The sequence below is a fragment of the Peromyscus eremicus genome, chromosome 9 (assembly GCF_949786415.1).
Source record: "Peromyscus eremicus chromosome 9, PerEre_H2_v1, whole genome shotgun sequence".
NCBI classification, from domain to species: Eukaryota; Metazoa; Chordata; class Mammalia; order Rodentia; family Cricetidae; genus Peromyscus; species Peromyscus eremicus.
The window spans coordinates 90,750,413-90,775,940 of NC_081425.1; the positions used below are offsets into that span (position 1 = coordinate 90,750,413).

Sequence of the window (25,528 nt, forward strand, 5' to 3'; positions counted from 1 at the left end):
TCTGAGTTTGAGGCCAGCCTGGTCTACAAAATGAATTCTAGGACAGAAAAACCCTGTCAAAATTAAATAAATAAATAAATAAATAAATAAATAAATAAATAAATAAATAAATAAATAGTGGTAGGTGGTGGCAGAATATAATAGAATGTTACCCAGCTACATGCTGCCTACAGAGAGCTACATCAAATATATTATAAATTTGCTGTAAGCAAAAAGAAGGAAAGTACTATTTCATACAGCATTAATCAAAAGAAATCATGAATCTGAATTAGTATGATATACACTTCAAAACAAAACAGAACTAGAGACCTAGGAGCAAATTACATAAATAAAGGGTAAATCTGCAAGATGACAGGGCAATGCATGTGTTATAGGTAACAAACACTTTGCAAGTATGTGAAGCAAAACTAACAGAACTAGAAGGAAAAATCCACGAATGCATTGCTGAGGTGAGACATCAGCACTTCTCTGTCAGAAATGGACAGAACAAATAGGTATAAATTCAGCAAGGACACAGAACCCAATGCCACCACCCAACAGGATGTGTTTGACATTTACAGAACATTTCATCCAAGAATAACAGCATGGACATTCCTTCTAAGCACCTGCTGAACATATTCCAAGACAGACTACATCTAGGGCCATAGGACAGCCCTCAGAATGAAAAAGAATGAACTAATACTTCGTGTTTGTTCTTTGACTGTGATGGAAATAAAATATAAATAAATAACATAAAATTATACACATTGGCATGTTAAACAACACACTTGAAAAATAATCAATAGTTAAAATGAGAATCATAAGAGAATTATTAAAAATACACCACAATGAATGAGAATAAAAATACATAATTTAAAAATTAGATTCAGCTAAAGCAATTAGAGGGAAATTTAAAGTGCCAAATGTGTGTGTGTGCGTGTGTGTGTGTGTGTGTGTGTGTGTGTGTGTGTGTGTGAGAGAGAGAGAGAGAGAGAGAGAGAGAGAGAGAGAGAGAGAGAGAGAGAGAATGAATTACCAATATCAGTGCCCCCAAAGATATAAAAATACAATTTAAATATTATAAATATCTATACACATAAATCTGGCAAGTTAGAGAAAATGGACCAATTCCTGAAATGTATAAAACTCCCACAATGCATTGAGTCTGAAATAGATGATTGAAATGGTCTTACAACTATTAAGGAAATTGACTTTGTAATTTTATGCCCCTCTAATAAATCTCTAGACCCAGATGACTTCACTGAAGAATTCTACTAGGTGTTTAAGGTAGAATGAGCATCACATTTGTGTCATTTATTCCATAAAATACAAGGAGAACACTCCCACTGGATCACCCCACTGCCAGCACAACTTATATACACTACAAGAGAACAAGGCAACTCCAGACCAGTGTTCCTCGTGTACAAACAGCAAAACCCACCAAACTATAGATTAAAGGATAGAAGTAAGCAGCAGACTTCTATAAGAAAGAAATCACATTATCATAAAAATTGATACAGGAAGAAAAACTATTTGGCCAAATCCAACATTTGTTCATGATAAAATTTTTTCAAAAACTTCAAAGAATAGAGCCAGCGAGATGGCTCAGCAGGCAAAGGTGAGTTTGATCCCTGAAACATGGTGGAAGGAGAGAACTAACTTCTGCAAGTTGTCCTCTGACTTTTACATGTTTGCCATGGTACCTGTATGTGCATGTGCGTGCACGCGCATGCATGTGCACACGCACGCACCTGCACACACACACACACACACACACACACACACACAAATCAATCAATCAATAAATAGATAAATATTTTTTAAAACTCAGAAAATAAAAGGGACCATCAACTTAATAAATAAAATCTATAAAAGCTCTATAGCTCACAGATTTATAGGTTAAAAAACTGAATCTTTTTTTTTTTAATTTAATGAAGTAGAAGGTTTATTCTTGAGCCACATATGGATGGACATGGCCCAGGAATGTGGATTCAGACTGCCCCAAATAACATGTTTCAATGTGGAAACTGTTCATGAAGTTTTACAGTTACAGAATGAAAGAAAGTCCTAAAGTAGGGCTTTCAAACACACAGGGGGGCTCACTGTGTAGGTGGGGTACAGCAGGACTGTATGTCTCAGATGTTCTGATGACAATCTTAGCTTTGGGGTTGGGGAAAGGTAGTGGTCTGTTAATACAGTCCCAAAGGTTACCGGATAGTCACAAGGATGTTAGCTTAGATACAGAGGTGAGCGATGATTGGCTACCAACATGACTAAAGATAGTCCAAGATAATTTGGTTCTGGGCCACAACATTCCAACAATCACAAAGTTCTAGCCAGACTGAATGCTTTCTAAGATCAGGAACAAGATAAAAGCACCCACTCTCTCCACACAACTATTGAACACAGTGACAGCTGCCTAGCCAATGTAATAAGGAAAGAAAGTTTTTACAAGAGAAAGAAAATTGTCACCATTTATCGCACCTAGTTATCCTTAGTAATTCTTAGGATGTCCTATGTAATCTATTGAGAACTCTCAGGGGGCTGACAGGATGGCTGAATCAGTAAAGGTGCTTGCTGCCAAGCCTGACAACCTGAGTTTGATCTCCAGAACTCATCTAGTGGAAGGAGAGGCCTAATTCCAGCAAATAGTTTTCTGATCTTTACAGAAACAAGTATGTGTTCTCACACACACACACACACACACACACACACACACACACACACACACAAAATAGACTTAAAATAACTCTCATAGAATTAATAAAGAGATCCATCAATATTTCAAGATATACAATCAACACACTAAAAGTCACTATAGTTTTTGTATACCACTGACTAACATTTAGAAAATTAAAAAACAAAACCCCAATCATAATAATTAAATAAAAATTAAATAACTTGTGGTGGCACATGCCTTTAATCTCAGCACTCAGGAGGCAGAGGCAGGCGGATCTCTGTGAGTTTGAGGCCAGCCTGGGCTACAGAGTGAGTTCCAGGAAAGGCTCCAAAGCTACACAGAGAAATCCTGTCTCAAACAAACAAACAAACAAAAATCTAAATACTTCAGTGTAAATCTAACAAAAATATATGGGACACTTTTATGCTGAAAATACAAACCATAAAAGAAAGAAAGAAAGCTCAAATAAGAGGAGGGCTGTTCTAGGCACATGCTTTGGAAGACCCAACATCATGACGCTCTCAGTTTTCTCTGCATGGATACATGGGTTTAGCAGAATTCCCATCAAGCTCCAAGCAGAATTTTTTTGCAGATAGAGATGAGATTATTCTAAAGTCTGTATGAAAAGGCAAGGGAAGAAAAACAGCTCAAACAACTTCAAAAAGAATAAAGTTAGAGGAATCAGTATATTGAATTTCAAGACCATTATATAGCCACATAAACAAGACTATACCATATTGGCAGAGGGATAAACGCACACATCAGTGCAATAATATATAGAACTCCTGAAAACAGACTCTCCAAATATGCCCCGCCAGTACTGAGGAAGGTACAAAGACCATGCAATGGAGGAAGGTGAGCCTTTTCTTTAGCAAAGGTTCTCAAAGCGGAGGAGCCCCAGAGGAAAAGGAAAAGAAAACTTGGCCTTGAATTTTATACAGAAACTGACTCAAGATGGATTCCTGACTTCATAACATATGCTGTAACGCTACAAAACTGTCAGGAAAAAGTAGAGGAGAAAAAGCCCTGGTATCTAGGCCTAGGCAAAGAATTCTTAGTCTTGACACAAAACCACAATTATAGCTGATAAATTAAACCACGATGAAATAAAAATGTATTGCCCATTAGAATATTCCACTAAGATAAGCTATAGACTAGTGTGAAATATCTGGAAGCCATGTATCCGACAATTTGCATCTAGAATATACAAGCAACTCTCAAAACTCACAGTGAAAAAAAGAATCCAGTTAGCAAAGAGACGAGGATGTGAAACAATATGTCATCAAAGAGGATACACACATGGAAAACTAACACATGCAAAGATACTCAGTGTCCTTAGACATGCATGAAGGCAAAACACACACACACACACACACACACACACACACACACACACACACATAAAATAAAAATAAATAAATAAAATAGAAGCTTAGCAGACAACTATAGTATGTCCTATTGGTTTCATGCCTGAACATTTCTCCAGAAATGGTAACACATTGCTGTAAAAACCCATATGCTATACTGGGCGGTGGTGACACACGCCTTTGATCCCAACACTCAGGGGGCAGAGGCAGGCAGATCTCTGAGTTCGAGACCAGCTTGGTCTATAGAGCAAGTGTCAGGACAGCCAGGGCTACACAGAGTAACCTTGTGACAAAACAAAAACACTAACTTTTTTAAGAAATAAATCTCTTGAGAATTATGCTGAGTAAAAACCAAAAAAATTCTGACAACCACACATTCTATAGGATTTAATTTATATAATATTCTCAAAGCAACAGCATTATAAAAATGGAGAGATTTGTGGTTGCCAGGGACTAAAGAGGAATTGAGGTGGGAGAAGGCAAGTGTGGCTCAAAAGTCTACTTTGGGGAGTCCCTGAGGTGATAGAGATGTCCGGCAATTGACTGTCAGCACCCTGGGTGTGGCACCGTACTGTAGTTTCGCAAGATGTCGATGACTCTTGGGTAAACAGAGACACGTGGCCTCTCTCCATGTTATTTCGCACAACTTTAGAACCATCTATACTTATGCCAAAATAAGTTTAACTTTATTGGGAAAAAAAAAAAAAACTCTTTTCCATTCTCCTTCCTATCCTCCACCACAATCTGGGAGTCTCGTGCCCAGCCTGCTACAGGCTGCTTGCAGTTCGCTCCCTATCTCCATTTCCTGGGGACCCTGCCTAACCTTGGTGTTCACTCAGCTTTCCTCATTCTTGTGGACCCTCTCTTCCAGCCCATTCCCATTCCTTTGTGCTAGCCGCTGATACCTGGAAATACTTTCTACCTGGGACCCCCAGTGGCCACATGGGACAAGGACTCAGCTCAGTGACTGACTCAGCCATCGCCAGAGAAGCTTCCTCTTGCAGTAGATGGGAACTAATACACAGACCCACGACTGGACAATGTGCAGAGAGTGAGAGACCTTAGAACACTCAGTCCTAAATAGGATGTCTTCATCAACCCTCCCCGCCCTCCACTTAGACTCGGGGAGCTGTGAGGAAGAGGAAGCAGAAAGATTGTAAGAGGCAGAGGGGATGGATGACTCCAAGGAAACAGTGTCTTCCAGACACAACAGGACTACGCACATATGAATCCACAGAGACTGTGGGAGCATGCACAGGGCCTGCACAGGGTCAAGCCACCCGGCTCTGAGAAGGGACGTGGACATGAGCCCCCATCCCTAATCCAGAAGCTATCTCCAATTGAAAACAACTTGCAAAGGAAAATTAGTTTGCTCCAGTGGAGTCTCACTGGGTATGGTAACCACACTGGGTATGGTAAGGGCATGCCCCAAGCCCAGTAGATGGCTCACAAAATGAACTCAATGGTATTTTTTTTTTTCCACCTCATATTGTTCGGGCACTGTTTATCTTACTGGTCTCTTGCTTGCATATTATAGTTTCTGACTTTGTGTTTTTTATGGATTTTGGATTTTTTTGTGTGTGTATCTGTATGTGTGTGTGTATGTCTGTGTGTATGTATATTTGTGTGTATGTATCTGTATCTGTATGTATGTGTCTCTAGGTATGTATCTGTATGTGTGTGTATGTGTGTGTATCTGTATGTGTGTTTATCTTTATGTGTGTGTCTCTGTGTGTGTATCTGTATGTGTGTATGTATATCTATGTGTGTGTATGTATGTGTTATCTGTATGTGTGTTTATCTGTATATGTGTGTCCCTATGTATGTATCTGTATGTGTGTACGTGTGTTATGTATATCTATATGTGTGTATGTATGTGTATCTGTATGTGTGTGTATATCTGTATGTGTGTGTATGTGTTATGTATATCTGTGTGTGTGTATGTATGTGTTATCTGTATGTGTGTTATGTATATCTGTGTGTGTATGTATGTGTTATCTGTATGTGTGTCTGTCTGTATATGTGTGTTATGTATATCTGTGTGTATATGTATGTGTTATCTGTATGTGTGTGTGTATGTGTGTTGTGTATATCTGTGTGTGTATGTATGTGTTATCTGTATGTGTGTCTGTCTGTATGTGTGTGTGTGTATATCTGTGTGTGTATGTATGTGTTATCTGTATGTGTGGGGGGGTATGGTGTTTCTTGTGCTTTCTCTTTGTTGCTATTGTTTGCATTCTAATTTGTTCATTTTTTAATGTTTGCCTATTTGTTTTCTACAGAGAGAGAGAGAGAGAGAGAGAGAGAGAGAGAGAGAGAGAGAGAGAGAGAGAGAGAGAAGGAGTGCATAGAGATGTATGGGAATGTGGGGAGGAACTGGGGAGAGAGGAGGGAAAAGGAAATTGTGATCAGAATATATTGTAGGAAAAATTATTTTCTTTTATGGAGTTTGTGTTTTGTTTGTTTGTTTGAGACAGGGTCTCTCTATGTAGCCCTGGCTGTCCTGGAACTTGGTATGTAGACCAGGCTGACCTTGAACTCACAGAGATATGTCTGCCTCTGCTTCCTGGGTGCTGGGACTAAAGGTGTATGTTACCATGCCCAGCCATCAAAATTTATTTAAAGAAGAAGAAGGAGGAGGAGAGGGAGGGGGAGGAGGGGGAGGAGGGGAGGAGAAGAAAAACTCAAGAATCAAACCCAACAAGTCCCTTTGCTCTAGAACCGGGGTCACAGGTGGCAGTGGGGTGGGGTAGCAGGGGCAGATAAGCAAAAACCCGCTTCCCAGTGGTTTACACTTCATGCCTAAAGTGGGAGACAAAGGCTGGAGAACTGCAGGTCAGAGACATTTTTAAAAAGACGGGTTTTGCGTGTGTGCACAATATGATATGTACAAGGCACAGGACACAAAATGCCCCCAAGGTAAAAAGCTTCTAAGTTAGGATGGCATGTAAGGAGGAAAGCTGTGCAGCCTACAGGTCTGCAGGCCATTGTCTCTGACTACATGGGCAGTGCCCATGTGGGCCTTGGGCAAAGTGATGCAGAGATTTTCCCTATATCTAATAAGAGCTCTCATTTAGTGAAGACCCTTGGTGCACCAGGTACCAGGCCACATGCCCCCATTACATCCAAGGAGCAGGCTGTGGTCTCCACCATGGAATAGGAATCCCAGGCTGTAACTGATAAGAAGGATGGGTCCATACCAGACCTTTTGCTCTGGACCTCTCACTCCCCTGCTGAATGTGCTCATCACAAAGATCTCTACTTCTACTGCAGAGGGCAGGGGCATAGCCCCAGATCCTCCTTCCCTAGAGAAAGAAAATTGTATTCCAATTCGAAAGCTCAGGAGGTATTTCTGGGCCAATTAAATCAGAGAGGCTGTTATTGCTAATGTATAATTGGTTTTAAAGCCAACAGACTTGCTGAGCTCTGGATGACAATATTTAAGCAGCATTTTGCCCCCTTCCTGAGTGGTTCTTGTAAACCATGACCACAGCCTTATGCAGCTGCAGCCACCTTCTGTTAGCTCCCTTCTTGGAAGCAGTGCCTTAGCTCTAATTGGCTGCTGGGGATAAATATTTACAGGGCTGTGTAAACGAGAGCATCTGCCTGTGAGGTCTGTTCCCAGGATCGCCACACAGCGCCCAGGAAGGCTGGAGGGCTCCGGCAACCTCTCCAAGCTGGCCATACTTCTCCTACAAATTGACAAGCGCTGTAGTCTTCCAGACTCAGGGCTGAATGTCTAATTAAATTTCCAGACGACGATAATGGTGTTAGCTCCTCCCGGGTTCAGGAGGCCACAGTTTCACGGTTGGACGGGGAGGAAGGTCCTCTAAGGATGAGCAGACCCTTCTGAGGCCCCAAGTTCATCTTCAGACTCCACCCTCTCCCCCTGTAGCATGGATCTCAGGCTGGCTACCTAGGTACCTAGTGCCCTCAGCCATTACCTCTAAGGCTAGGACACTGCACAAGCCATGCAGACGAAATCTCCCCTTCATAGGCAAAATGAAAACTCTGACGATGGACAGAAATGCCCAGGTTGAGGCCATGGAAACAAAAGGAGGAGCTTGGAGTGTGGCTGAGGCTGATATCCAAGTAAGTGAGTTCCAATCACGGCTTCACCTGAAGGTGACAGTGTGCTTTTAAAACAGAATCCTAGTCCACGCCAACCCCACTGGGAAACCCCTGGGGCTTGGGAATCTTTGTTGGTTTGTTTTTCGGCAATGTTTCAGAGGATTCTCATGTCATCAGCCGACCTCACTGTATGGCTTGCTGGGCCTCAGGTTCCACTGCCTCCCAAACTAAGACAGGTATGTAGTATGTGGCTTCACATTGCTTTAAAATACTGTCTGAAATGCTTCTCTGGTTGTAGCCTGTATGCTCTGGCACCAAGGCCTCCTAGAGGACTCTTAGCATTGGCCCATCGATGCTGGGGTTGCAAAGGGTACTGCCCAGGGTGTGGTGTCTGAGTGAGCTTCGAAGGGGAAACAACGTGGGTGTAGGGAAGGGAGGGACTTTGCAGCAGGCAGTCGGCTCCCCAGAGTGGGCTATGCCTCCTGGTGATCCCTGGACCCTCAGGAGCCCCACTTCCTGTCAGGGCAGGGGGTTGGACTCACTGACCGGGGAGCTCACAGAAGGGACAGTCCTAGCTGAGGGTCAGGGACAAGGTCTGGAAGGAGAAGGGTTAGCAAGGTAAAGGACTGTCCAAGCCCCTGCCCCACTGGCTCTCAGCTGCCTGGAGAAGGACTCATTTTGACCAGAGAGCACATTTCCTGTGAGTGGTGTCCATGGTCAGCCCCCTCTACCAGGGAGAGAAGGGGAGTGTCCCAGTCACTCTGCTGGACAGCACCTCTCTGGTCCTGTGCCAACACCTGAGAGGGGGTGGGGCTCTTGGGTTTCAGCTGAGAGTTGGGATCTACATCATCTGGAAACAGCTCAATGCCAACACTGAGTTACTTTGGCCAGTAACTGCCAGCTGGCAGGCAGCAGCTTCCTGGACATGACAGACTTCGGACCATGGCTGCCTATGGCGATTCCTCCTCCCATTCCCCATTTCAGGTATCCCCTAAGAAGCACTTGGTCAGTCTCCTGCCCTCTGTAACTCCCTGAGCAATTCATCCTGCTCCTTGTGATGGGCCAGTTCTCAGCGCGGCTAATCCCTGTACCAACGCTCCATCCACATGCTTCAGCTGGAGTCTGATGCTCCCAAAGGTTCCCACCCCCAGGCCCCGTGACAGGACATTACTGTTTTCCTTCACTTCCATAAATCCCGGGCCAAGTTGGGTAGGTACCTTCTCAGCAATCCCTGTCCCTCATCCCCTTACACTTGGGTCTAGAGCCTATAATTACTTTTGTGCCTCCCCGCGTGCCCCCCCCCCCCAGGCATTGTCTCCTTGTGACTACACTGTGACAATCTCTTCCCAACCTCCTATCATGAGTATCTGGGCTCTTGTATCACCTTCTCCCCCCTCCCATCCCTTACTACTCTTATCCTCATTCTGTGCAACTTGGAACATCCATTCGGACGAACCGGTCCTTATTCAATTCTCCTCTCTATTCCTGGACTCACTCGTCTCTGACAGAGTAACCACAGCGCCCACTGGGGAACTTCTCTCTATTAGAAGCACCTTGCCTCGAAAGAACTAATTAAGTTAAATGAGGCCTTATTATCGTGGACCCTAATCCAACAGTACTAGAACCTTTATAAGAAGGGGCGAGGCGGGGGGGGGGGGGGCGACTAGGACACAGACCGACACAGAGGAATGACCATGTGGAGGCTCAGGCTGAAGTTGTCATTTGCAAGGCTCAAAGTGAGGCTTCAGTAGAAAACAGCCCTGTGGATCCCCCGATAGTGGACTTCCAGCCTCCCAAACTGTGAAGCAATCCCCTCTTTTGTTAACCACAGCCTGTGGCACTTTGCCACGGCAGCCTGAGCATGGCACTGTAGCAACTTACTCAATTCAGAGCCCAGTGTCACAGCCACTGCTTGCCCTACCTGTCCCCTAGTGACATTCATCAACTCTGCTAAATCCAGGCACCCACCTTGAATCTGAGAAGCTGAACAGTGTGTGTGTGTGTGTGTGTGTGTGTGTGTGTGTGTGTGTGTGTAGAGAGACTCCTATAACATTGTTAAATAGCTTTTCCTAGGTTGATTATTCCTGAAACCCTCCTATGTGGGCCCGAAACAGTCCCCAAATCTCTATATCCAGAGGGTTTCCCCCCCTCCATTTCCAAAGAGGCTATTTACAAATTTCTCTGTCTTCAGAATCCCACCCTCATTTCTAACTCACATTATGATTCTGCCCACTCCTGACCTGGATCTGCTCCTGGGAGCCTCCTTCCATTCCACTATGCCAGCTGTAGACCCATGGATGGGTCTCAAATCTAATGAAGGTCTCATCTCCTGCTTCGATCTGCTTTCTCCTTTGCAAACATTCCATGTCCTCTACCCCCTCTCTCCTCTTCAGCATTTCCCTCTACTCCGTTTCTTCATGGCACTTGCCTGCCCACAACGATGCACTTGTCTCTCCCTACTAACAACACTTGCCTGGCCCTTATCCTCTTCCAGAAATGTCCTATTATTCTGCTTTTTTTCAGTCCCCAAGTTTCTGAACAGTCACCCACACATGCAGGGTCTGGTCATTGACCACTTGATCAACAGTCCCCTGCTGCTGCTCCTACCCACATATGCACTTGTCAGCTCCCGGACAATGTCAAGGTTGAAAAGCTCAGCGGCTCCTTTCTTAAGCTCTCAACAGCCTTCCATGGGGCCAAAGGCTCTCTCCTCTTCCCCTTTTCAGTCTTTGCCTCAGCTCCTGATTTTCCTGTACTGGCCAGGCTGTTCTCACTCCTTTTGCCTTTCTCTGCTTGATCCCCGAGACCCTGTTCTATTTCTAGATGATCTCATCCAGGCCCATAACTTTAAATATTACTTAGGTTCTGATGCCTCTCAAATTTATAACTCTCTCTCTCTCTCTCTCTCTCTCTCTCTCTCTCTCTCTCTCTCTCTCTCTCTCTCTCTCTCTCACTCTCTCTCTCCCTCCCTCCCTCTCTCCCTCCAGACACATAGATCTAACATGACACCTCCACTTAGATGACTCAGGGTGCCTCAAATCAAGTGTGTTTGGACAAGATCTCTCCATTTTCAACCCGCTCCCCATCTCAGTAAATGATCCCAATGTCCACTCAGACATGGCTCTCCCTCCTTTCCCGTGCCTTCCTGATGAGGTTTCTGCTTTGAGACCTGTCTAGACTCACCCGAATCTCTTCATCCCCACTCTCACCCCTCGCCCACGCTGTGTCAGTAGTTCACTTGGAAACAGGAATGATTTCTGAACCGGCTTCCCTGTTTCCCTTCCGTGGTGGTCCAGGGAAGAGGGTGCCCTTCTGGGAGGAATTGGTTTCCTGCTGTGCGGAGAATGCTGCCAGCGGTGCTAATTGGATTAATTGATTTGCCCAAGGGGAGGTGTGTGTGATCCCTTTCTGCAGAACTTCCTTTAAAAACAGCACTTCCATTCAGAAAGCCAGATCAAGTGCCATTAACAAATTAATTCTGATTAGTGCTGCCCAAGCACTCAGACCTTAAGGCAACCCCATTCAGTCATCTTGGGCCTGGCCACCTAATAAAGTGGAAACTATCTGGACTGCAGAGGTGATTATTTTGATGTCTGTCTCCATCCCCAGAGGGCAAAGGAGTGGGATGTGATTTCACAACGGTCTCCTGAGGGAATTAACTACTTTCAAATTCTAAGTTATTAATTCCCCAACATGGCATCATGTCCGTGAAAATGGATTTGGGGTACACATTTCTGCAGCCCTCTATTTAGGACCAAGTATGCAGCAGGTGCTCGATATTTGGATGAGTATTTGGTAAATATGTCCCGGCCTAGTATCCTTGGTAACCCTTTATCATTTTATTCTACATTGCACTGCTTCTGTGGTTGGCCTGGTAGATATGGAAGTTAAACTAAACAGGTCTCTGTCCTACCAGACCTGACGGGTGGTGGCAGGGAGTCAGAGCACTGATCAGGAAAGAGCAGACCTTCCTTCAGCATGGAAAGTCATTCAAGAGGAGAAAATGGGTCCAGGGGACTGGAGAGATGGCTCAGGGGTTAAAGGCACTTACTGTTCTTTCAGAGGACCTGAGTTTGGCCCAGAACCCACCTAATGTATGCTGGGTCATAACTGCCTGTAACTCCAGCTCCAGGAATCCAGTACCTCCTCCCATCTCTACACTCATATGCCCATAGTCCCCCACACACCCAGGGGTGGGGAGAGAGATTAAAACAAACCTTTAAAAAGTGGATCAAGGTAACAGCAAGGAAGGGAGCTTAGGGAGGTCCGAGGCCCTGACACCAGAGTTGAGCTTGGCATGGTACAAGGGGCCGACCAACTCTGGAGGAAGAACTCTGTAGGGGGAGGGACTAGAACATGCAAACACTTACTATCTGGGAGCCTGGACATCTGACCAGCATAGACATCCTTGCTTACAGGTTACGCTTTTGTGATTCCTAGAACAGGACAACATGTCCCTACACTGTGGCCAACTTTGTCCACACTAATCTATCTGCCTAGGTGTCATCCTCCAGCCCACCTGCTTCTCTCACTCAGAGTTTCCCGACAAGACCTTTCAAATCCTATTTGGGTGTGTTCCTTCTGTTCTCTGGAGCCCTGGGGCATTCCTGAGACACCTGCTCTCCCTGTCCCATATGGGTAAAGATGGCGTTCTGGGTACTCAGGCCTCCTCTCTATGCCTCTATTGCTGGGTTGCATGGGGCCTTGGTCCTATCCGACTCTCACACCCCAGAGGTTGCACACACAGAGTTTGAATTATGGCCTGGCCCTTTGCAATCCCTAGCAGTGGGTGAAGACTCCCAGAAGGCTGGCTTCTCGGTACATGACATCCCAGAGTCAAGAAAGGAAGCCGTTCCTTCCGTGAATGCTGGCTTTGGTTTCAAAAGTAGCTTCTAGAAGATGAATAAAAACTTAAAACTGGGGCTGGAGAGATGGTTGAATTTATAAAAATTATTGCTTTGCAAGCACACAGACCAGTTTGATTCCACTGAACTCATGTAAAGTTAAATAAACAACAACAACAACAACAAAACGCTACACAGAGCATAGTATAACACACTTGTAATCTCAGCCTGGGGAGAGGTAGAGGTAGGTGGATCTCTGGAGCTTTCTGGCCAGCCAGGCTTGCTTACTTTCTGAATTCCAGAACAGTGAGAGATCTTGTCTCAGAAAGTGTGTGGGGGTGGGGGTGGGGCGGGGGTGGGGGAAGACACCTGATGAATGACAGCTGAAGTTGTCCTCTGACCTTTATATGTACACATGCATACACATGTGCACCTGTATGCACATGAACATGAACACACACACATACACACATATACATACACACACATACACACATATACATACACACACATACACACATATACATACACACACATATACACATATATACATACATACACGTGCACACACACACACTCGGGGGGTGGGGGGGAGGGTAACTTAACTAGATGTCTAATGGGGATGTTTAGAAGCTTCATAAGAACAGCCAGAGGAACATGTGTCAGGCTGTACATGAAAAGTCCTAGGACCAAGAAGCCAGGTAAGGAAGGGGGCCAGCTATACTCCCAGAGGGGGCCCTGCACCCGATTCCCATCTGCCTTCTCTTCCAGGGACTGGAGTCTCCAAATGAACGTGACACAGCCCACCATGACACGGCTGCTGGCTGTCATCAGCGTCCCCAGATGACGCACACTCCGGGCTCCTTTCTCCCATCCGGAAAGCCAGAGTATCACCGCATAGAATGCAAAGGCGCAACAGGTCCCTCTGCTGCCAGGGACCTCCCCACTGTCCCGCCCTGAGCTGGAGGTCCCTGAGCTCCCGGCTATGGCTGATGGAGGAGGAAAAGCCGATGGGCATGAGGATGAGATGGAGATGGGCTGGGTGCTGCAGCTGACCTTTTAGGAGGACCGTCCTGGCCTTGGCCCACTCGCTCCTCCCGTCTGACGTCAGCAGGCCGATGGGAGGCAGGCGTTCATCCTCGTTGGACGCCATTTTGACTATCTTTCTCAACTGAGTGAACAGATCACCCTCACTGAGACGGCGGAAATTAATGACAACATCCAAGACAAAGAACTGTGGGGGAAACAGGTCAAACACATCACTTGTGGCAGCCAGCCCAAGGCTCCCAAGGCTTCACGGAGCCTTCAGGAAGCTCAGGCCCAAGGTTCCCAGGGGGTTTAATGTTTCCGAGTTGTCTCATTCTGGAGAGCATCCAAAGCTGTTGGCTGTACTCGACTCCAAGCTCTCCCCAGCACAGGCCTGATTAAACCTAGCTACGAGAGAGCTTTTTCCTTCCTTCCTTCCTTCCTTCCTTCCTTCCTTCCTTCCTTCCTTCCTTCCTTCCTTCCTTCCTTCCTTCCTACCTTCCTTCCTTTCTCCCTTCCTTTTTTTTTCTTGTGGTTTCTAGTGCATGCAAAATTCTCAGGTTTGCAGAGAGTCAAGTATAAACTGGTACAACCACTGTTGGAAGTCTGTGTCAATCAAAACTAAAAGTGCTTGTCTGACTCAGCAGCTGCACTTGTATATGCAGAGTTTAGCCCGGGGTTTAGGGAAGCACATTCATATGTACCAGAACAATATGAGAGAGTGTGTGTAAATCAGACTTCTTGTATTAGCAAAGCAATAGAAAGAGCCCGGGTGTTCTTTTGGAGAAGACTGGATAAGTAAAATGCAGTGCACCCATGCAGTTTCCTATGAACTAGAACAAACAGCTACAGACAGAGCTGTGGGTATATATCTAAACAACAACAGCAACAAACCAACAGTCATGACAAATATTAAAATAGAAAACCAACACACAAAACACTAGGTACATCTGTGCACATTCATCTGCGTATGCACGAGCATGAGCTAGGCATGTATGCCTTGTGATGCTGGGGTTCTATAGCTCTGAAAGCCAGGGCCTTGGACTTAGTAAAGGGTATCAATCTTGACACATCTTGCTGCATCCTTTTCAGCATATGGACATGAGCAATTGCCCCACCCGGCACCCTCAGCGAAGTCCATGAAATCTGGTTTATGGTTGCTTCCAGAAGGCTTGAATAGTGTGCCATTTGGAGGCTGAGAAATGTTTGATCTGACTTTCTTTGAATGAAAATGAAGAGAGTTTTTCACTTTGTGGCTGGCTGGTCAGGGTATCAGGTGACTGGGAAGCATGCTGCAAACTTTTAAGCCTGCAAACAGGGATCACAGCTACCCTTAGATGATAGACTTTCCCCAAGCTCACAGTTTCCTGAAATGAGCCCAGGAAGAAAACAGACAATAAGTAGAGAGTGTGGGTAGGGAGGCAGGGATGGTTTGAATCTTAGGCTCTCAATGTAAAAAGTCAGGAAGACCCCCAAACCCCCACTTTTTGTCACAAGAAATACTTTATGAGGCATCAGCGTACAAGATACACAGTGTGGTGGGCACTGGAAAGGGGTCAGTAGCCTTCACGCTCACCTTGTTCCCTTGCCATGGGGACCCTGACTGGCCCTGTAGAACTGTCTGAAAACCTGAACTTTAGGATATAGAGCCCGTCCTTGGGCAGGTGGTAGGACTTGGAATCCTTCTTCCTCTTACACACACCATTAGCTTCCCTAAGCCTCATCTTCTTGCCTGTCAATGAAGACTCAAAGGTCTCCTCTACAGGGCCATTGTGAATAATTCAATGAAATTAATAAATGTGAGTTCTGGACCCACAGTCTTACACATGGGAGGTCTTTTCTGTTAGTTCTTACTCTGCCCATCCATCTAGTCTCCAGGAAGGACATTGACTATATGAGAATGAATAGCTGTGAAGATGAAGGTTCATTAGATGGGTCTTCAGCCTGACTCAGCTTCTCAGGGATAAGCATCCAGGGGGCGCATTCCCTAACTGAACATTCTATTCATTCTTAAATTACAGCTGCCAGAGAGAAATGGATTGACTGAGTAGAGAATCCTATTTGGGGGGCACCATGCCCCAAGCTCACTGTCTGCTCAGGAACACAAGTGCATGCACACTTGTGAAGGAGCAGGAATGGATGGGCACTATGTGCTACATATGTGTGCCACTGTATGCTCCACACCCGCTCCAAGTCTGAGAGCCTGTGACAGCGGGCCACTTACCTGGTTGCAGCAGGCCACAATGACATGCTCAGGCTCAGGCATGATGCTGCTCTGCTGGGCCACCAGTGTGTCCTGAGTGTGGCCAGGAAGCCGGTAAGAGGAGAAGAGCCTGTAGTACTGCTTCATGCACAGGGGCTGACCTGAGAGCTGGCCCTTGGCCCAGTCCGTGGGGAGGGAGTGGCTGGAAGGGGAGAGCATAGAGAGGCAGGCAGGAGGTGAGAGGATGGAGGAGGAGAGAGGCACTGGGGGGGCTTCTATGGTAACCTTGTTTTTTCTTTTTGAAGGATTTTGCATCAAACCGAGGGCATGCTAAACAAATACTCTGCCTCTGGGCTACTACCCCATACTTTCTTGTGGTTAGGCTAAAGCTACACCAAACTTACAACTGCACTATGGCAGAGCTCATCTTCGTTTTGTGAAATAATGGCATGTTCCATTTCTGTGACTCACGGAGCATCTCACAATTTCCCCAAACCTCTACAACTTCATCCTAACCACAGTCTCAGGCAATGCACATGTAATTTTTGCCTTTTAAATCCCCTGTGCCTTTGATTACATCAATCTTTTCTTGGCACACCTTTACCTCTACCCTGGTACTTATTGTCTTTTTAGAAAACTCCTCCTGCAAGAGCCAATTCTGTATTATCTCTTCTGGAAACCTTCTTAAAGTTCAAAGTAGAAGTTCTTTTTGTCATGTGGTTTCTAAATGATATGTCTGTTCCATCCATCCACCCATCCACCCATCCACCCATCCATCCATCCATTCATCCATTCATCCACCAATCCATCATTATGCATGCTAAAGTCATCCTTCTACCCGTTCGCCCATTTTATCCACCAAATCTATCAATTCATCCATTTATACATCTCTCCAAATACTCATCCATTTATCTATCATCCATTCACTACCTCCATGTGTTTTAGAATATAATTTTAAGGTGTGTTACTTTTGTTTATGTTGCATTTGTCTAACTCTGTGAAGCTGTGTAACTGCGCTGGTGTAAAACACCTGATGGTCTAATAAAGATCTGAACGGCTAGTAGCAAAGCAGGAGAGAGAATAGGTGGGGCTGGCAGGCAGAGAGAATATATAGATGGAGAAATCTACGAGGAGAGAGCAAGGAACGAGAGAGAAGGAGGAGAACATCAGGGGCCAGCCACCCAGCTATACAACCAGCAATAGAGTAAGAAAGAAAAGTATACAAAAATAGAGAAAGATAAGAGCCCAAAGGCAAAAGCTAGATAGGATAATTTTAGGTTAAGTGAAGCTGGCTAGCAATGAGCCAAGCTAAGGCCAGACATTTATAGCTAAGAATAAGCCTTTGTGTGTGACTTATTTGGGAGCCGAGTGGCAGGGCCCCCAAAAAAGAATAAAAAACAAACTACAACAACAACCATGTATCCTCCCATCCATTTATCGATCCATCGATCCATTCACCCAGACATCATGCATCTATCCATCTATCATTCAACCACCCACACATCCACCATGCATCTGTCTATCCATATATACATCCACCATTCAACCACAACCATCATCCATCCATCCATACACCCGTCTGTTGTGGAATATTATTTTAACTAGGCAAAGATGTGTTACATTTGTTTATGCTGCAGAATATTACTTTAACTGTGTAAAGGTATGTTACTTTTGTTTACACTGCATTTGTTTAATTATGTAAAGATGTGTTGCATTTGTTTCACCTTGCCTGCCTAAGGTACCTGATTGGTCTAAAAAAGAGCTGAATGGCCAATAATTAGGAGGAGAGAGATAGGCAGGGCTGCCAGGCAGAAAGAATAAATAGGAGGAGAAACCCAGGCTTGAGGAAAGAAGGAGAGAAGGAGGAGGAGAGAATGAGAGAGACGCCTGGGACCAGGAGTCAAGCAGTCTCCAGTCAGCAGATATGAGAAGCAGTAAAAGTAAGCTATGCAGAAGGAAAGAAAAATAAAAAGCCCTGAGGCAAAATGGAGATAAAGAGAAGCAGGTTCATTTAAGTTAAAAGAGCTAACTAGAAATGAGCCTAAGCTAGAACAAGCATTCAAAACTAGTAATAAGCCGGACGACAGTGGTGCATGCCTTTAATCCCAGCACTCAGGAGGCAGAGCCAGGTGGATCTCTGTGAGTTTGAGGCTAGACTAGACTACAGAGCGAGATCCAGGACAGGCACCAAAATTATACAGAGGAACCCTGTCTCGAAAAACCAAAACAAACAATAAGTCTCCATGTCATGATTTTGGAACTGGTTGGTGACCAAAAAGTAAAAACCTGGTACATCCATCTACCTATCATCTAATCCATCATATGTCTATCCATGCACTATCTAGTCATCCATCCAGCTACTATCAATGCATTCATTCATATACCACTATCATGCACTAACTCAGTGGTTCTCAACATGTAGGTCACAACCCATTTGGGGAGTCAAACAACCCTTTTATAGGGGTCATCTAAGACCATCTGAAAACACAGATATTTATGTTATGATTCATAAAAATAGCAAAATTACAGTTATGAAGTAGTAATGAAAATAATTTTATGGTTGGGGGTGAACACAGCATAAGGAACTACATTAAAGGGTTGCAACATTAGAAAGGTTTAGAACCACTGCATCAACCCATCCATTCATCGGTCTATTAATTCACTATCCATCCACCCATCAACATGCATGTATACATCCGTCTATTAAATATCCATCCATCCATCCATCCATCCATCCATCCATCCATCCACTCATCTATCTGCCACCCATCCATCCACTAAGTCACCATATATCTGTCTTCTGTGAGTTGAATGAGAAATGCTCCACCATAGGTTCATGTATTTAAACATTTGATCTCCAGTTGATGTCACCATTTGGGGAGATTATAGAACCCTTAGGAGGTACAGACTTGGTGGAAGAAGTATATTTTGGGGGGGGGGAGTGCTTTAAAAGAGTTTATACCTTCCCCCTACTTTCCTGAGCTCCTCCTCCACTCATCTCTGTCTCTCTGTCTCTGTCTCTGACTGTCTGTCTGTTTCTTTCTCCTTTATACATGCTGTTCAAATGTGTTCAGGCAGCTTTCTTTTCAGGGTATGGGTCCTGGGATGTGTTGCTGGGGTGCACATCGCAAATCGGCAATCAGGAGAATTTCAGGCATATTGAGTGGCTGGCAGGGGCAGGAGTCCAGGGCTAAGGGGAAAGAAGACCTGCTTGACTGAGCTGAGCCCAAAGGGTAAAAAGCTTCAGGCGGGTGGGCTAGGTGGAGTGCCCACAGTGCTGCCACGCAAAGTGAGGCTATTGCGTGGCAATTTCATGACTGACCTGTAGTGAGATGAGTGACAGGATCCAAAAGCACCTGTAGCAATGGGGAGATCTGATGCTAATTGAATTCCATACTAAAACATGCTATCCTGTATTTCACAAACTTGGTCTAGTGACTACTTTTTTGTGGTATTTTACAAAATTTGAAAATAGAGATCCTTCTTCAGAGATAGTTTGAGACTTACCAGAGGATCAGTGGAAGGCAGAAAGTAAGCCAGCAGGGTCGCAACTGAGTGAAGTGCACAGAAAAGGCTAAAAAAATGGGCAGGGATGGCCTCTGGGCTGTGGTGGCAGGGTAGAAGTTGGCAGCCTATGCTTGGTGCATTAAAAAGCTCCTGGAGCTTTGACATGCAGGAGCATGATTTGAATTACGCTGGCTTTTTTCTTTTGGAGCTAAGGGTTGAACTTAGGGCCTCGCCCATGCTAAGCATACACACCATCACAGAAACACAGCATTCCTAGCTCTGGCGTGTGTGTGTGTGTGTGTGTGTGTGTGTGTGTGTGTGTGTGTGGTTGTTTGGTTTTTGTTAGTACTAAGGACTAAACCCGGGGCCTCACCCATGTACGGCAAGTGCTCTACAACTGAACTATATTCCCAGCATGTCCTATCCTGTTTTGTTTTTTAATGGCCTAGCTTCTGTAGGGAGAGGATCAAAGTCTGTCCCAGAAAGCACCAGGAAGAAGGCTGTAGGCAAGGTGTGAAAATAATGTGGGCCAGCTAGGAAGGAAGATGTTTGGGAACCAGCTGGGGTAGGTGGTAGCCACTTCTAAGCACCGTGGATGTCATGGAGGGAGAGAGAGTGACCCCAAGAGACTTGTGGATCTGCCAACCCAGGTTGTACTACTGCCTGTACTGAGAAGGCAGGATGGCTGAGGGGTGAGTGCACATGGAAGAAACATACAAAGCTCACTGGACCCCTTTGTAGTGACCAGGAGATGCCCCAGTGGGGATGCCTGAGGTTCAGGGGAAGGAATGGGGTTTTATTTTGTTTTGTTCCACCTGTGAACCTTTTGGGAGCAGGTAAGAGGCCTAATTTCTTGTTCTCTTCCCACATCAACACACTGGAAAGTGAATGATTACTGGAGTGTCCTAGCCAGGCACTCTTTCAAATGTTGCAACCTTGTGATATTTGCAAGTACAGGGCACAGGAAACTTTGTGTGGGCTTGCATGGAAATAGGTGTTTGTCTGTGTGTGTGCATGTAATGTGCTCACACACACATATGTATCTGCACATGCATGTGAGAGTTGGGGGGTCAAGCCTGCTAGTAATGCCTGGCTCCATGGTCCCTGCACTCTGCTGTGGGGTCGGAATCATCCCTCCTCTACTCTGCAGCAAGGGTGCTGAAAGGCACAAGCTCAGAGATGGTATGTGAATGGAGGAGTGAGTTCCAGAAGGAGCCCTGGAAACCTGGTAGGAAAGGGCAGCCCACAGGCCTGGCAGCCCAGTGTGGAAAAAGAGCTTTCAGACTGGCCCCAAGCCAACGCTCCCACCACGGTCTTAAACAATTCAGACTCAATCGTGCTGACCCCAGGGCCTGAGCCTCGCCCTTCTTCCTCCCCAGAGAGAAAGTATGTCTTAGCTTCTGTCCCAGGGTTGGGTAAACACTGACCTGGATCCACACAGACCAGAGAGGGAGGCTACCCTGTGCCCTCCTTGCCCTTCCACGTCTCAGCTGTGTGGCCATGGACAAGTTACTAAACTTCTCCGAGCTTCACTTCCTTGTCTGTGCCTAGGACATTGCTGTCGACCCCTCCTTCTTTCCAGCACCTGTGGCTCTTTGCTCTCCCCAGTGTCCCTAGTGCCCTGGGGTTGACTAGGAGGGGGACCTTCCTCCTAGAACGGAGAACTCGCTGCCGGAGCAGCCCCCCCCCCCCGTAGGAGGAGCCTATGTTCGATAAGCTAGGGTGGGCATGTGGACACCAAGGCTCCCAATGGGGAGACTGTCATCCTGCTGGCACCGTTTTGCTCACACCACCTCCCTAACACCGCTTCTTCCTTCTCCACCCTTCCCGGGATCTCCAGACCCAAACTGTCTAATTCATACCACAGGAGGAAAGAGGAGGCTGGGAGGGAGGGGCACTTTCAAAGGTCAGAGAAAGTGCTCATTCAAGGAAAAGGAATGCTTAATGGCCAGGAGAGCTGGCCTGAAGGCCGTCCTGATGCTGGGCATTAGGCAAGGGACACCACACGGCTGGGTAAAAGACCAGCTCCCTGCTCTCCCTGGCACCCTGTAATACCTCAGCAGGGAGACAGACGTGAGAGGAGACCGCCAAGCAGGGCCCTACCCCGTCCCAGGCTGGGCGCCAGGCGTACCTGTCCACCAGAGCCTTGTAGCTGAGCACGCCAGAGATGAGGCTGGCTGCGAACCTGCAGGGACGTGGAGAGACAGGAGGAGTCTTGTGAGCCAGCTCTCCCTCCCCCCAGCTCTCTCACTTTTCCTTTTTCCTTCCCAACTTCCTCCCCCCTTCCTTTCTCCGCCAGCGCCAGCGCGCTCCCCGCCTCTCCCTCGGCTTCAGACTCACCCATCTATTGCCTGCCTGCTGTTCGCCAGGCCCCGGTGTGCACTCACGGGATGTGGGTCGTGCTGCCCCTCCCCCCAGGCTGTCATTCCACCCCAGCCTCGGATTACAAATGGCCCTTTGGTGAGGACTGAGAATGGCTTAGCTCTGGGGGGTGGGGAGAGGAAGCCAGAATCACCTTGAGGAGGAAGAGGTGTCTGAAGGAGTGGTAGAGTGAGTGGCAGGAGAGGGAAGGTGAGGGGTGGGGTACCCCTGGGCAAGGCCAGCCCCTTGGCTGGATCTTCTGGGAAATGCAGTCTCCTGGGGCAAGCCTGCAATTTGGATCCTTCTAGTGGCTAATGAAAAGGAAAGTGAGTCCTGGGAGGAAAGCCTCGGGGACCAGTGCCAGGGGACAGTGCTCTCTTAACTGGCCATGGATGACGAGGCCTGACTTAATTGCGTACGGAGGGAGATGTCCCTCAGATGCAATTTGGAGAACTGTCTTCAGAATCCATCCATCCTCATTCTTCCTTCTAAGGGAGAGGGGGGCAAGTGGGAGCCAGGCCTGGGCTGTGCCTCTGTTCACCCTATTGAAATATTAAGAGGATGAAATTCTGACAGACTCCAAAAGGGAGGCCCTTCTTCCCTGCCCCTCGCCACCACTGCCACCATCCTCAGAGCACCTAGAGGCCCTTCCAGCGGCTCACTGAGCTCTGAAATTGCAGCAGATGGCAGCTGTGCTGGCGGGGAGGGACGTCCCTCCTCCAGGAGTCTGTTTGGAGCAGGGCTCCAGGGGGCTCAGAGAAACTCTCAGGCACCTGGAGCAGCATGCCCCAGCCGGGACTACTTTTAAATGACAGCTCACAGATCCAGCCGGGTCAAAACCAATATGTGGGGCCCTGGGGTCCATGGCCCCCATTAGTGCCATCAAAAAAAGAATGTGTTTGGGGCAAGAGTGTATGTTTATTACTGATCACTACCGTGTCTAACCTCCCTCCTGGCCTGATGGTGCTGGGAGTTAATGTCCCGAGCCCCCGAAAGCTCAGCCAATGGCACAAGCTCTGGCCTCTCCTTCCTGGCATGAGGTCAGGCCCCACATCTTGGGTGGATTCCTCTGCTGCACACCCAGTGGCACCGTGGCCTTACCTTAGCTGGTCGTTGGTGTCTTGGAAGTGCTGCCGAGCAAAGATCACAGCTGGGCTAGAGTTGACTGGCAAGGCCAGGCGGTTATTGAGATACATGTCATTCAGCCAGTATTCAGATACCTGCCAGGGAGCACAGGGGAAGGGCACGTTACATCTGACCCCCTACACACCCCTCCTAAACAGGAACTGTGCTAGCAGAAGTCATCAGTCCCATTGTGACCACCCTGGGTCAGCACCTCCCCCGCCCCGTGGATCCTTCATTCATTCCACAAACGCACTAAGCTCCAGCTATGTGCTGAACCTGCATCCTCCCAGCCTTCCAAGCCTGCCCTTCATCTCCACCCCATATTGTTCCCTTTATTCCTTCCTCTGTTCCCAGCTTCAATGATCATCCCTGCACTACCGGTAGGTCCTTGTTACGCCTCTGTCCTACCTGTCACTGCACTCTGCCTTTTAAGCTCATCTCTATCCCCATCTTTCCATGTCCCTGTCCCTAGCTCTGGGCCCCATCTCTCCCAGTCCCTCACCTCTCTGTCTTCACCTTTCACATTCTGCGTCCTTCTCTTTCCGTTATCTTCCATCCTGCCTGCCTCTCTCCTTTGTTACGCTACCCAACCTATGCTACCGGTCTGTTCCCCTCTATCGCCCAATCCCAATCTCCCCCCCCCAATCCCAGTCTCCCCCCAATCCCACCTACCTATCAGCCTCACCCACATCCTCTCCTCTCCCTCTGCCCCCCACAGGGATCTCTTGTCAGCTTCTGTCCAGCAACCCTTACCCAGTTGGCCGTCTTCTCCTGCCTCTCCAAGAGCTTTTTCTGCAGGGTCTCACCCAGGCCACCAGGGGCCCCAAACCGCTTCACAATGGCCTGGCTTTTCCTGAACTGCTCCTCAGGTACCAGGTGCTGCATGCACTGCAGGTAAGTGGCCAATGTCTGCTGCAGTGGGGGCACTGGCAATTTGGGTAGGTCCTGGAAAAGAGCGTTCATGGCACTCACTCCCTTTCCTTAATATGGCCCATACCTATCCTTGAGTTGACGCCAGGATATGTCCCATTCTGTCCCATCCACATTCCCCATTCTGGAACCTGTTTACTGGGCTTAGTTCAGCAGACTTGTAAATCAAAGGTCCTCCTGTTTGCTGTCCCCGCCCCTGTACTGTCCCTGGGGTCTCAGGAAGGCACAGAAGGCAGATGACAGGCCCAGGTTCACACCCTGACCTTGCTGCTGGTCAGTTGTACGTCCTTGGGAAAGTCTCTCCCTCTGCAAGGGCCCAGCTCTTCATATGAAAAATGATCCTCTCACAAGACGGAAGGGATGACAGATGTGAGCGTGCTTACAGCCCATAAAGGATGGGTCTGGGATGAAAGATCATTGGCGAGATTGCTGACTGCTGGTCACTCTTCATGTGGGAGCTCTTCCCAGCTGGTGCTCCAGGGTGTGTGTACTCTCTTAGAGAGAGCCCCGTGGATTAAGACAGCTTTGGGTGGAGACATGGCTTCCTGGGGGTAGGGGCTATCTCTGCCCTGCTCTTCTTGTTTCACACTTCCAGGTATGAAACCCAGGCAGAGGACTGGTTCCGTGTGGGAACTGGAGTCACATAAGGAACAGTGGAGGTCTTTCCTGCCCAGATCTCTCCAAGCCTTGAGTCATTTCACCCACAGGACACAAACAACAAATCTTCCTACCACATGGACCCCAAGGAAACGAAAGAGAAAAATAATTGGCTCCCGTAAACATATGCCAGGTTTGGTTAACTGGCCTTATCCCTCCAAAGGGAATTATGAGAAGAAGCCTGTGGTCTCTGGGCTCCGGGTGAGGTGAGAGTCGGAAAGGAACCCCCCCCCCCCCGGACTCCTCCCACACGGGCGGTGCCTGTTCCAGTTAATCAGCCATAGTGGGCTAAGGGTCTGTGTGCTTATGTCTTCATGTGTCACATAGCCAGGGTGGGGGTGTCAGTACACATGAGAAAACTAACCCACAGTGTGGAGAGACTAATCCTAGGTCACATAGTCAATGTATTTCCTCCCCTCCTCTCCCTCCTCCCCTCGCCTCCCGCCTCCCGCCCCCCCCCCCATTCCTTGGCCCTGTTCTCTCCCCTCCCCTCTCTCAGGGCCTTGCACACGTTAGGCAAGCAGTGCTGTTGAGCTACACCCCCAGTTTACCTCTCCTCCTTTCTCTGGGATTTTCCTCCTCTTACAACCTTTCTGCTCTTCCCCCCTGTTCCCCTCTCTCAAGCCTTGATAACAGAGAAGCAGATCTTTAATGCCTGCTGTTGCTTAAACTGTTGGCACACAGCAGGGCGCCCTTCTTCGGGGTTTCTTGTCTGTGAGGTGGTGAGTCAAGTTTCTGTAGGGTAGTCAAGGGCTCCCCTACTCTGGTGGGCCGCTGA

General features: G+C 47.1%; 1 protein-coding gene across 1 annotated transcript in view; it reads right to left on the minus strand.

Moving 5' to 3' along the window:
* Chat (choline O-acetyltransferase) overlaps nt 1–25,528 on the minus strand; it is a 52,468-nt gene that overhangs the window by 24,390 nt on the left and 2,550 nt on the right. The window contains exons 2-6 of the mRNA XM_059274540.1: nt 23,917–24,108; nt 23,140–23,258; nt 21,809–21,862; nt 16,192–16,372; nt 13,998–14,175 (exon numbers count right to left, since the gene is read on the minus strand). Coding sequence (XP_059130523.1) covers nt 13,998–14,175; nt 16,192–16,372; nt 21,809–21,862; nt 23,140–23,258; nt 23,917–24,108 — 724 coding nt within the window. The remainder of the gene's footprint in view (nt 1–13,997; nt 14,176–16,191; nt 16,373–21,808; nt 21,863–23,139; nt 23,259–23,916; nt 24,109–25,528) is intronic.